Raw genomic sequence first — 13390 nt, forward strand, 5'->3', positions numbered from 1 at the left:
TCAACAGCTTCAGGAGTTCTAGTAGATGGTGATATGGTGTTGAGGGTTAAGATTGCGGGGTGACAATCAAACCCTGGCAGATGTATTGTTAACCTCCTCTCCCCCCCACTTCCCCATTTTGCCCCTCCCTCTCCCCCCTTCCCACTCAGGACAGGCGATCGGGAGGGCAAGAAGGACAGAGAGAAGGGAGTTGGAAAAATTAAAGATGTTTTACTAATGCTACTAATAAGAATAGAGAAAATAGTACAAAATATACAAAACCAATCTTGAAAGTCTCAGCAACTGCAGAACCAGCACCCAAAGTCCTGGATTAGACTCTGTAGCCAACCGGAGCTGGATTCAGTCTGTCACTAGGCCTCAGTTCGCAGGGACGACCAGCAAGGTCCTCTCCTAATGTCAGCCATGAGCAGAAGGGAAAAGGAAAAGGTAAAAAGGGATGAGATCCTCGTGATCTCCCACTTTTATATGAAGTATTCACGTGAATGGAATGTTATACACCATTGGTCAGTCTCTCGGTCACCAGTTTCTCGTTGCCCCTCTCACGAGATGTCCATCTGTGCTTATCAATCAGTTTGCATTCCATTGCTAGGTTTAACCAAAACATGTGTCAGGTTCTCCAGGAAAATGCAGCTAATATGAAGGCTTTAGCTGACAGGCAAAAATTCACTAAAAGAGAAACTTGTTTTTTAACAAAACCAGGACACATGGTTCAAAACAAATCAGTAATAACTGGCTCAATTAACCATATTTCAGGTGCTTATTTGTAGTGGCATTGAGCAGGGTATGTTCTTCCTGTGTCCAGTTTTTCAGCAAGGAGCTTAACACAAAGCCAAGTTCAAAGCAAGCACGTTACTTAGTTTTTTCATCATCTTTATCAAAGCCCGTTCCAGCATCAGTGAGAGTTACCAGAATAAGAACTGAGCCAGGAGGTTAGTATGTCACCCTGCCCTGGATACTTGAGGAGTTAGCCAAGGTTTTTAAAAATATATAAAGAAAAAGGATGTGTAAATGAATTAACTGCCAGAGAAAGGTGCTGATCCAACAACCTTCCCCAGAGCAGGCCAAAGCAAGCAGTACAAATTTTCTTGCAATCCCCTGCCAATCTTCCTTATGACTGACCTGAAGGAACTGCTTTAGAGGACCTAGAGGATAATTCAATTTTCAAAGCTGTTTCAGCTTTACTTCCACAGTCAGTGAAACCGCTAACAGAGTAAGGTGAATACTGGGAGGTGGGTTTTTGTTAATGGGCTGGCATCTTCCACCATCCCCGAAGTAGTCACCAGTCAGTACATAAACAGGAATTGCTTTTTCCTCCCGGCTGGCTGAGAAACATTTTCAGTGAGGGGTTCTCACTTCTGCATTAATTATGTGTGTGAAAAGTGATAATTGCTCAGTTGTTTTACTGTGTGAAAAATACATTTGGTAATGGCAGGAATGCTCATGAGTACATGCATCGTTATCATACTGGGTCTAATCCAGTGACAGTGGTGAATGAGAATAAGTGGCTGATAGCATTCTCATCATCCTCTCCCAGGAGCTGTGCATAAATGTTGTTCTCACAGATAGAAAGCATTATCACATTTGAAGACATCTTTACTACCTATTTTTCTCACAGTCCCATTGCCCTTCAGAGGGACTGCTGCCTTCTTCACTGCTTGGCTTTGCAGATGTTCAGCCTGGGTTGATGGGGATCAGTGGAGCAACTAATTTCCCACACTATGCTTTCTTTGCAGCATGCATCTCTTAAGCCATAAAATAGACCTTTCTTTCACAATGAATAACTGAAGGCAACAGAATCTGTTTCCTTTCCCCTTCTTGTAACATCAGGGCTTCACAAGGATGCTTCGCTCAGTTGCTAGTCTGTGTTTTATTTCACTGAAGCTCATTAGCAGGGCCTGCTTAAAGCTAAAGCAGGCTACAAGCTACATGAGCAGGAGGCAGCATGGTAACGAAATAAATTTTCAAGCATGACTCATGGATTATTTCCCATGAACAATTTTCTCCTGTCAAAACTGTCAAATGGCAAGAAGGCTGAATGTATTATATGTATAGCTCCAATGAAAGGGGGAGGGGCAATTGTTAATCCTGCCTGTTCTTAAAAATATCTCTTCTGGGAAGCCAGGTCTGCCTGTAAGCCCCTCTCCCTGCACACATCCTTTTGTGACAGGCTGGGTGCAGGAGCAGGCCAGGCAGCTGCTGCTCAGCGCCTCCGAGCCTGGGCACAGTGTTCACATACACTAACTGCTCCTAACTGTGGTTCTTCGGGGGGTTTCAAACAATATGCATGCTGTCTGATGATATGATGACCACAACCAGTCACCCTCCCTGACCTGCCAACAAGCTCTCTGGTTTCACTGCCATTTAGGGAGAGATTTATGACAAAAATAATTTCCCAAGAGATTACAGCAAAACCAGGAAAAGCTGTTGTGCTTGTGGATTTCGACAAACCACTTCTTTTTGTATTGTCATGATATCTCTTTGGTTATACTACTGATTTAACCCCAGGTATTGTTCATTGCAAGTATCCACACAAGGTAATTTTAATGGTTTCTACACTGTCACATCATAAGAGAAGAAAGGCAGAAAAGAAGGAGCTGGCAGTAATGTGAGCATTACATGACTGCCAGGTTACTGAAGCAAAATCTAAGGGGACCTCATAGCTAAACACATCAGCATTTGCTATTACTGGCTTTGCCTTGTCTCCTTAGATCCACACAGACTTATGCCTTGAATACCTGTGCGCATTACACATGAACACAGAGAGCTTGAGACTTAGTAACCCTCTCTGTAGAAATTAATACTGCTCATTTGCACTGGTATTATCTATTATGTAAAATGCAGAATTCTGCAGGTCCAAGGTCTGAACACCTCTGTGGTCCCACCTGCCTCTGACCTTATATAATATTTTGTAAATATATTCTAGTATATAACGAGATGCTTCTGATGAGCAAGCAGATAAAGTATTCAAGAGGGCCTATTAGCCATAGCACTCACAGCAATGCTAGTAGAACTTACGTGCTTTGTTTCACTATAGAGCTCTGAAAACATTACCCCAGCTGACAAATACTCTATTTCCATAGAAACTCACATGCATGCATGTTTTTCTTTTCTTAAATGTCCTGACAGAGTTGTTCCATTTGATACTAAGTAACCATCGTGATTGCAATCTGTTTACTGTGATGATTATTGTTATCATTATTATTGCTTTAGGTAATTCTAGGAATTCTACTTCCTCCTTCAATCCTCAGCTTGGAGTTCAAGAACAAAGATGATATGCCTTACATGTCCCAGGCCAATGAGATCCATCTCCAAGAGAAGGAGCCAGAGGAACCAGAGAAGCCAGTGAAAGAGAAAGAGGAGGAGGACATGGAACTCACTGTAAGTGTCGAAAATAAGTTGCCGGCCTCGGGGCTGTCAATTCGCTGTTCCCACCTCTGTGGGCGTTGCAGGCTGAATTTAGCAGATGATAGGATACCATTCCTAACAGTCCCCTCTCCTCGAGGGGATTCAAACCAGACATGTTGGCATAATTGTGTCTCGATGTTGCAGCAGTGCATGGTGATGGTGAAGCACCATGTTGTGATGTGATATCCTCATATTTTGATTCAATATGATGCCACGTTGTCTGAAATAAATTCATAAGATTTTGGGACTGAAGCACTCAGCCATGATACATGAGTGGGCCTCTCTGGCAGAAAAAGGGTTGCTAAGTCTTCCTTTGGATGGAAATGCCCAAAGATTTGTAGAAGCTGGACATTTTTTTTCTTTTGGTTAATTTCATTAGAGGGCCAGTAAGTGCACAAACAGGCAAGAAAAGTGATTAAAACATTTTTTTCAAAATTCTTTGTGAATTTGTGGTTATTGCCTCTCACACATACACACATGAGTTTTTAATCCACTGAAGACATTAGCAAGCAGCTAGACAGCTCAGCCCTTGCTAAGAGCTTCTGCCTCTCAGCAGAACTGTGTAACAATGAACTTATCTTTATTAGTAACATAGCCTTAGAGGAATAATTTACACCACAGAGAGAATCAAATACCTAAATCCCTAAAAACCATCCAAGTAACCGATTTCCAATCTCTTGTTCATAGACTTTTTTGACACTTTTTAATTTGGGCAATTATCACATGAACCATCAGACCTGCCTTAGCTTAGTTTGGTTTGCTTTGGTTTGGGTTTGATTGTGGCATCTTTGAAAGGCTTAAAGCTCAACCGCAGTTGGTCAAGGTCAGGATAGAGGCATAGAAGTAATTTTCCTGGTTAATTTTTTTTTTTTTTAAATAAAGGCAAAAAAAAAAAAAAAAAAACAGACTGTTTCCCACAGGCAAACAGCAGGAGCTGCCCACAGGACCCCGTCTGCAGGCAGGCAGAAGGACCTGCCTACAGGACCCAATATGCAGGCAAGCCGAAGGAGCAGCCCACAAGACCCACCTACAGGACCCGTTTGCAGGCAAGAACCTGGCCATTGGGAAGGACCAGAAGCCAGAATAGCAGCAATGGGCCGTTCTCTGCTTATTAGCTATTAATTGCAGTTTACTGTCCCTGGCTTCTGATCCACTTATGAAGTGCCTATTCTAATCAAATAAGCACTTCACAAGCTGCCTTTTTCTTGGCAAAGGGGAGAAATTTGGGAAGGAAGTGATTTCCATCTCTCTGAAGTTATCCCAGATCCTGGTTTCTTGTCTACAATACTGTTTCCTTCTTACCTTTTGACTCCTACTACAAGAAAGCCATGTGCTGAACTGGATTTCTTTTCCAAATGAGTCTTAGATGTTCCCTCCCTTCTCCCTTCCATGTGCTGACAGTCCTGTTGCTCTTTCCTGTCATTAGCTCTGCCCTTAACTCCCTCAAATCTGATGCATCATTCTAGTGAAGTTTCAGATGCTTACAGCCTTTTCTGTAAAATAAGAACTGTTTCTGTGGAGTCCAGCGAGTTTAGAAATTATATATTTGGTACAGTGCTACTGACCTAATATTTCTGTTTATAATCTGTCCTGTGCTTTAGGATTTCTAACACAGCTTCTTCAGTCAGGTGCCCTCCAAAGGTAAGAAGAGATGACTGGCTAGCAGAGGCCTTTACATATATTTCTATGGTTAGATGCCATAGCCAGGTATATTTAGTTACATTTGGACAACATGTCAGGGAGACTGTTCCTACCTGACATTTTTTAAATATAAGAAAATACTTTAGTTTGAAGCTTTGCATTGTTCTGGCCTCAGTCAAATGGTCTGGCATAAGTTAGGTCAAGTCTCCACTGCTGAGAGGATGCCTGCAAGGCTCTTTGGGAAGTGACTTAGTGAAGTTTCCCTAGAGCCACACTTATATGAAGGATTCCTTATTCATAGTTCATCAAGATTAATAGTTTATTGTGATGTACAATCATAAATGTTTAATCGATTGCTGAACTTTGGCTCAATAGATCAGTCACTCACACTAACCATAGCTTGCAACTGTTGTATTCAAAATGAACTTCATATTTTTCTCCACACTTTTTCCTTTCAGAGAGATCTTTTTATTTTAGCGATTGCTGGGATTTTATTTTATTCATTTACTTCCATGGCACGTGATTGGTTAAAATATTTTCAAAATCTTTCCACTTTTTGGGTTTCTGAGCTTTGTTCAGCTTAAAGCTTAAACAAACAAAATTGATGAACTGAAAATCTCTTTGGTCACCTCAAAAGTCCATGGTTTTGGAAATCACCCACACCACCACCACACAACTGCCCTGGCACCCTTTGTGTCCTTTGCCATGCTCAGCAGCCAGGATGATGGAACTCCTGGGGCTTTAGCCCTGTTCCTCTGTATTCACCTTAAAGAACCACTGAACACATGAAAAATCCAATTTTATATACCTGTAACTCAAAGACATTGAACGTTTTTCCCACCAGTATTTCAAGGCAGAGAATGGTCCCCCTAGAAAAGCTACCATGGAAGTAATGTTTCCATACGTAGTGTAGGATACAATGGCGTGTGCAGAGACAGGTGTGGTATATCCAGCCAGCTAGGTACCATTTTCACACATGTTCTGTGTGAATACAGGGTAATTCTTTATGTAGCATGTAGATTTCACTAAGGATAAAATTTGAAGAGCCTGTGATAATTCTAGCAGGACTGAAATTCCTGTTATTTAAAGTATATTATCTTTATAAAGATTTCTATTTATAGGATCATTAATGCAAAAACGCACAACCCAAAACTGTCCTGGTTCCGTAACAGTGAACCATCGTCAATTGCATAAAACAAAATCTGCCCTCCCCCAAAAAAAGAAGAAACAGCAACAAACACTATCATTACCAAAACCACACCAAAGAATCAAAAAAAAATCCTGATTTCTAAAATCTCCATGTAAAACTATGCTCACATCAATCCCCTCAGGCTAAAATGATGCAGTTGTACCATACTTTACAATGTAGCTGAGCTGCTGTCAGGCTTACCTTGCATGACTCATGGTGAATCATGGGCAAAATTGTGTATTAGGGAAAGAGATGCCACCCACACAGCGCAGTGTCTTGAGTTATTCCCACCCTAGTGCTTCCCCCTCTAAGTGAAAACACATTTGTTCACATTCAGCATTGCAGCTGTTCTGTTAGCACAGTCACTTAGGTTATTTCTGTGTGTTTCTAATGGGGAGGCTTTTCAATTTGTTAATACTGTGATATAATTAACAGTCAGGGACATCAGGTCAAACCTAATCCCCAGCCATCTCAGAGCAATTCCTCATCTGTAGCATGGGGGAGGGGAGAGGTTACTATTATATGATACATTTAATTCAAAAATAATTATAACAAGATAAAATTACAGTATCATTATGAACAAAAAAGCAATAGCAAACAAGAAATCGGCATCCCTGAGCTAAAGCATAAGTCTGAGTACTGAAAGGACTTCGTCCTAGAAACATCCACAACTCACTGATTCCAGTAAGAGCTAAGGGTGTCTAAAGATCAGTAAATTTATAAAATTGTGAAGGATTTAAACCCTGTGAAATAATCCCTTTCGCCAATGCACAACACTATTCATTTGTTAATGCTGTCAGCTTTCATTTTCACTCTGCTGCCAAATTTTTGAGCACCAGAGGACAGTAGAGACAAGGCTTTGGGAAAAGCTACAGAAAACTCTGTATGCCGTATTTCCCCAAAAGGGCATCTGCAAATAGAGAGAAGCAAAGAAATTAGTACCTTCTTGGGCTATAATTTTCCCAAAGCACTTCAGATCATATTTCACTTCTTTTTCTCTCAAATAAACAATCCCTGGTGTGGATCAAGGAATCACTTTTGTTTTGTAGACTTCAGATAATGATACCTGGGATTCTGTGAAAGCTATATAATCTCTGCTACTATAGATATATTCAGTAAGAATCATGTTCTTGCAGACTACGTGCTTATCTAATAAGAACCGTTTCCCTCTGCTTAGCAGCCGCTTAATTTTTTTCCTTTTTTATGAAACTCTTGATGGTCTTTTAAGGGGTTTTATGTGCTCTCTGAGAATCAACAGGAGGTATATTTAATTTTTTAATATGCATTGGTTTATCTACATTTATGACAATGAACTTAGAAATCTGCAGGTATAAAAAGATAAAGGAAACAGGTTCCTTCATCAGAGCTGGCTGCAGTTTTAAAAGTATCTCAGCAGGTTAGTTTCAGTGCAGCATACTTGTGTCCTGAATCTTTGTTCTATTCTGTTAAAAATGCACAGGGTAACATCTGTGCATAGTCAAAGTCAAGAATGTAAGGCATCATGTGGAAAGTAACAACACTGGAGGAAAAAACTACTTGCATAAATGCAATGAAAGAGGAGCATTAGGCAGGAGCCATCTAGGATGATACACAGTCATAATAATGTCACAAATATCTACACTAACTGAAACGACAGAAAAAAAAAAAAATGTCATCAGTTTATCATTACAAATTACTATTTTACAGGACCAAAGACTTACATGAATAGCTGCACATGAGGCCTAGAAAAGGGAAGACTGTGATTCTTACTTTTATGTATGTGAGAAGGGTATCTCCTGTTCCTGCAGGGCCCTAGAACCAGATCAAATAGCTCACCTGAAGCTGATTCACTAAGTATGTGCTGAACATCCTGTTGAATCAGAGAGCACAGAGATAGATAAAAGAAGGACCTCTTTATTGAAAGACAATGTGTCTATCATCTAATTGTTCTCTTTAGGGGCTTAGTTTTTCATGTTTTTTAAGTTGTAGATGCGAACAATGATAACATTGTTCAGGGATGGTGAAAGTTTGCTTCATTTAACAAAGTATAAAAGTAAGAAGCATTTAAATAAAATAATCATCTTGCAATCCCTGCATACTTAGGTAGGACAGTGGTATCTCAATTCTTGCAATTCCTTTGATGTACAGGAGTGCTACAATCTATAGGTGCTGCCACAAGCCAGATAGTAGGAACTTGCTCAAGGCACAGTGACCTGAAATCCACTCTTAGTCTACCATTCACAAAATAATTGTTTCAGAAAGAACATTTAATAGATTATACTGTACGCTAAATACAAAGGAATACTTTATTCTAAGCATCAAATTCAGTGAGTAGTTTAGTCACTCCTTCCACCTCTCTGCAACTGACCATGAAGTTAAGAGTAAATAAAATATTACCGTCTTTTGCCTGTTAGGTTTGCACTTATAGCTGAGGACTTGAGTTTGTGTTTCTGGAGCTCAGCGTAGCTCTTCAGCGAGTCTGAATTGCAATGGTAAAAGTGGGATCAAGCCTAACAGAGGCAGTGCATGAGCAGTCTGGAACTTCATCATGGAAGAAACTACAATCATGTAGAAGGATCTTTCAATCCAAGGCCTTAATGCTGCAGTGAACTCCTCTACATCCTTGTGAACTTCACTGTGGGATCATCGCCTGTGACAGATCCAGAGATCAACATAAAAAGACTCACTGGCTTTGTTGTTTCCAGTCCAGCAACTGCTAACTTATCTTTCCCCTGTTATTCTCTCTCAGTCTCAGCCTGATGAACTCCTCTCTATTTAAAACCAAAACTTGTCTGTTTTCTGCGTGCGTCTGTTTATAGTATAGAAGAACACCACAAAAAGCGATTGTCAGGTAAAAATTTTGCTGTCCACACAGCAAGAAGGAGAAATGTTCTCCACATCTTTTTTGTTGTTCACCAGTCAAGGATTTCACACTGGTGCTGACAGTTGCTGCCAAACCATTGCTTTTTCGGTTTACAGAGTATTAAGCAGCAACTTCCATGCAAAAAAAAAGACAATCTGAGAACAAAGCATTTTACAGCTAGCTGTGGTCACCTGGTTTTGTCTGAAGATGAGGAAATCAGAGAAGTTTTGAATAGCTTCCTTTTGAAATTTCAAAAAATACCTTAATTTGTCTTTCACAAGGAAAGAAACACAAGAATGTTCTTTCTTGTAGGCAATGCTTGGACGAGGGAATGGAGAATCCTCAAGAAAGAAAGAGGAAGAGGAAGTTCAGAGCAGTCACAGACTGATCCCTGTTGGAAGAAAGATTTATGAGTTCTACAATGCTCCCATTGTTAAATTTTGGTTTTACACAGTAAGAAATCTTTCCTGTTATATTACTACTGTATGGACAAATACTGAAATAGGATTAATGTCATCTTGGGTATTTCATTGGAAGTTTGCATCTGCATGCATTGGAGGGCTCACCTATAAATAGTTTAATAAAAATCTTTTGTGGAAGTCAGCTAAAGCTTGCAAACTTGCCTAGGAATTTTAAAGACCATCATTCCATTCAGGAAGTTAATGGTTAAAATTTGATGGACTGTGCATGTTTTCCTTCAAAGTAGCAGATTGCTGCCATCAGTGTTCTCAAGGAATTCCCTATAGGAGAATTCCCAATAGGAGAGCTCCCAATAGTAAGCCAAATAGGAGGTTGTGCTGGACCAGGATATTGAATCGTGTAATAATTGATGAAAAAAAAAAAAAAAGGCAGATAGAGCACATCTTTTCTTGGAACATTTTTTCTTTGTTCTGTTTTGACTAGTCTGCAGAGTGTCTCTCAGAGAAAGTGTAAGTACCCACAAGATAACGGAGTAGCAGCTAATGTACAATTTTCAGGGACAAATTATGTCAAATCATTATAATCTCCCTGCGTTGTAAAGAAACAGACCTTGCAGGTGGAGCAGAAGAAAAAATACGTCATGTATTTTGACTAGAGTGAGACAATATAAAAAACTTCACAGGGTATTCTCACAGATAAATTAATAACTGCTATATTAAAGTTACTATGTGGATACAAAGCTTTTTGGCAATTAGTCTGCAAGAGCAGATATTAATTATTCATTATCAAGCTGGAAGCAGGGTTTGGAAAGGAGTCCTTCAGGTTATCTCCTACATCAGGTGCTGATATTTTCATTCAAAACTTGGATAATGGAGTAGAGATTAATTATTAAATTTGCAAGTTGCCCTAGAATGTGGAAGGATGAGATCAAAAAGTAAAATGAAAGTAATCCTTTCAGTCTCCTTGTCTGGAATATTCTATTCCAGTTCAGATTCTGCATCATGTGACAAATATGGACTGGTTTGAAGGACACAAAAGAACTTAAGGGGAAAGATTTAAGGAAGTGAGGTCGTTTTCTCTGGGGAAAAAAAAAAAAAAAAAGTCTACAGAAGGAATGTAGTAGTTTTCAAATATGTGTAAGTAGCTGCAGAGAGGAACAAAATAGAATGATCTCCAAATCATTGCTGAATAGGACAAGAAATAGCGGTTTAAATTGCAGCAAGGCAGTTCTAGGTAAGATGTTAGGAAGCAGTTTTTAACTACTCTGAGAGCTACTGTCATAAACTCTGTAGGGAGATGGTAGATTTTCTATTATTAGTGATCTCTAAGTCTATCTTATAAAAACATATGTCCACTATGGTACACTGTAATTAGTCCTGCCTCAGCACAGTGGAATTGGCCAGATTATTTCAAGTGGTCCTTTCCAGGAATACTTGAAATCCATTTTCCATCATTCTGCTGAATGCACAGCAAATAACAAAGAATGCATCCTTCTGTAGATGACTTCTTACAAGAAAAATTGCCTTGCTCAGATCCAGGCAATGATGTCTAGAGACAGCAGGAACAACTCACTTCAACAGAGACTAAACTGTACTGAACAGCTTATGCTGCAAATAACTCCAGTTTGGCAACTGGGAGTAACTAGTTGCTGAACTGTGTGGCCTTTGAACATTAATCAGGCCAATGAGTCTGGAAACTGCTCATCAGCAACCTAGTCTCATTATCAATTGCAATATGTATTTTGTATAACCAAAAAAGTCTTTACACTGTAAACAGAAAGAAACATCCAGGCTCTCCCTGTTAGTTCAATTCTGAAATGGGAGAAAAAGATCAATATTGCATTTCCATTTAGACCTGTTCTTACAGTTTTATGTCCTGAGGCAGGTTTCAATCAAGGTCACTTACTAAAGCTGCCTGGCTACACTGAACTTGAAGAGCAAATTAAGGTGGATTCTGGCTGAAGTGCTTGACTAGTTGGGTATATTGAGAAACTCCTGGAGTCTAAAAGCAACACAACTCTCAGATGAGGGTTAAAATTCCACAGTCTGTCACACTGTTTACAAGTACAAAGGCAAAAGTATTAATCATAGATTTCAAAATAAATCCTCCAAATTTTATATTCTACAGTCCAAAATGCAAGAAAAGTGACTATAATCGTGGCTTTGTATGCCCTTTAAAATCGTCTGATTATTCTATATCTACCTACCAGCAATCACTCTATAGCTGTATCCACCTTCATTCTTAAAACATACAAGAGTGGGGATGTTTGAGGAAGTAACATTGTGGCTCAGCAGATGAGCCAAAATAAACTGCTTTTTATCAGGCAAAAAAAAATTTCAGCATTTCTCTCTGGACATGCAATAGTTTAAGAAGTCAACTGCTCTGTTCTGTGGCTGTTACTTTAAAAACTATGGCTAAAAAAGTCTCATCTCGCAGATTTCTTGAGGAGAAGAGGATGGTCTTTCCCACTTAACTACTAGCTTTAGGCTGAGATGCTAGCAGGTTGTAAGAGCCCACACTTCTGCCTCTTCTGAGAAGGAACAGCTGCAGAGGGAACTGAACCCAGAGTACAAGTCATATTCTAAACATCAAAACAGCTTTGCCCTAAGTTTTGCATTTTGGGACCACTTCATTTTATGCTCATTTAACTTTTGCAATCAGTGAGAAAAGGAGGACTCTGTAGCTGGTACAATTTCGTAGTCTGTCCCTGACCGTAATGAGTATTCAAGTGTTTTCTATAGAATGGTACAGCATCCATAGGAGGATAGGGAGCAACTCACCCTAGAAACTTCTTAGCAGGCATTGTCTCCTTAAGTTCTTGAGGTACTGCCCTCAAGGGTGAAAATGGCAGGACCTAGCTCTTTGTGAAGCCATGTAAAAGCAAGAAAAAGACAGTTCAGCTACTTGTGTAGCAGCACTTTCAAAGAATCTAGAGTACCTGCATGGGCAGCTGTACTGAAAAAAGGAAACAAATTTTCAGCAAAAAAGTTTGCAGTGATTTTCATTACATTTTTTATAGATTCACAGAATGTCCTGAGTTGGAAGGGGCCCACAAGGATCGTCAAGTCCAACTCCTGTCCCTGCATATGACAACCCCACAGCTCACACCATGTGTCCGAGGGTGTTGTCCAGTCTCTTCTTGAACAGTCAGGCTTGGGGCCGTGACACCTCCCTGGGGGGCCTGTTCCAGTGCTACACCACCCTCTGCACGAAGAACCTTTTCCTAATGTCCAGCCTAAACCTCCCCTGGCACATCTTCCTGCCATTTCCTCGGGTTCTGCCACTGGCCACTAAAGAGAAGAGCTTGGCACCTGCCCCTCCTCCTCCCCTTGTTAGGAAGCTATAGCCACCATGAGGTCTCCCCTCAGCCTCCTCCAGGCTGAACAAACCAAGTGACTCATAACCACGCCTCATATGGCTTCCCCTCCAAACCCTTCAACAACTTTGTAGACACTCTCCAGTAGGTTTCTATCATTTTTATCCTATGTTGCCCAGAACTGCACACAGTGCTCCAGGTGAGGCCGCACCAGTGCAGAGCAGAGCAGGACAATCACCTCCCTTGCCCAGCTGGCAATGCTGTGCTTGATGCACCCAGGACACAGGTGGCCCTCTTGGCTGACAGGGCACTCTTGGCTCATGTTTAACTTGTCGTTGACCAGAGCCCCCAGATCTCTCTCCACAGAGCTGCTCTCCAGCATCTCATCCCCCATTCTGTATGTACAGTCAGGGTTGCTGTGTCCCAGGTGCAAAATTCACCAATGACAAGTGTTGTTGAACTACATGGGTTTTGTGACTGCCCAGTTCTTCAATTTGTCCAGACTCCTCTGCAGGGCCTCTCTGCCCTCGAAAGTGTCAACAGCTCCTCCCAATTTTGTGTCACCAGCAAACTTAGT

At 40.6% G+C, this 13390-nt stretch overlaps 1 protein-coding gene across 3 annotated transcripts in view; it reads left to right on the forward strand.

Moving 5' to 3' along the window:
* Positions 1-13390, forward strand: part of TRPM3 (transient receptor potential cation channel subfamily M member 3) — a 275279-nt gene that overhangs the window by 224983 nt on the left and 36906 nt on the right. For 2 of the 3 annotated variants that reach the window (XM_071802596.1, XM_071802597.1), the window contains 3 exons: positions 3211-3378; positions 4326-4451; positions 9390-9530. In XM_071802596.1, coding sequence (XP_071658697.1) covers positions 3211-3378; positions 4326-4451; positions 9390-9530 — 435 coding nt within the window. The remainder of the gene's footprint in view (positions 1-3210; positions 3379-4325; positions 4452-9389; positions 9531-13390) is intronic. The other variant, XM_071802598.1, reaches the window with a different exon arrangement.

Source organism: Patagioenas fasciata, chromosome Z (genome assembly GCF_037038585.1).
Source record: "Patagioenas fasciata isolate bPatFas1 chromosome Z, bPatFas1.hap1, whole genome shotgun sequence".
Taxonomy (NCBI): domain Eukaryota; kingdom Metazoa; phylum Chordata; class Aves; order Columbiformes; family Columbidae; genus Patagioenas; species Patagioenas fasciata.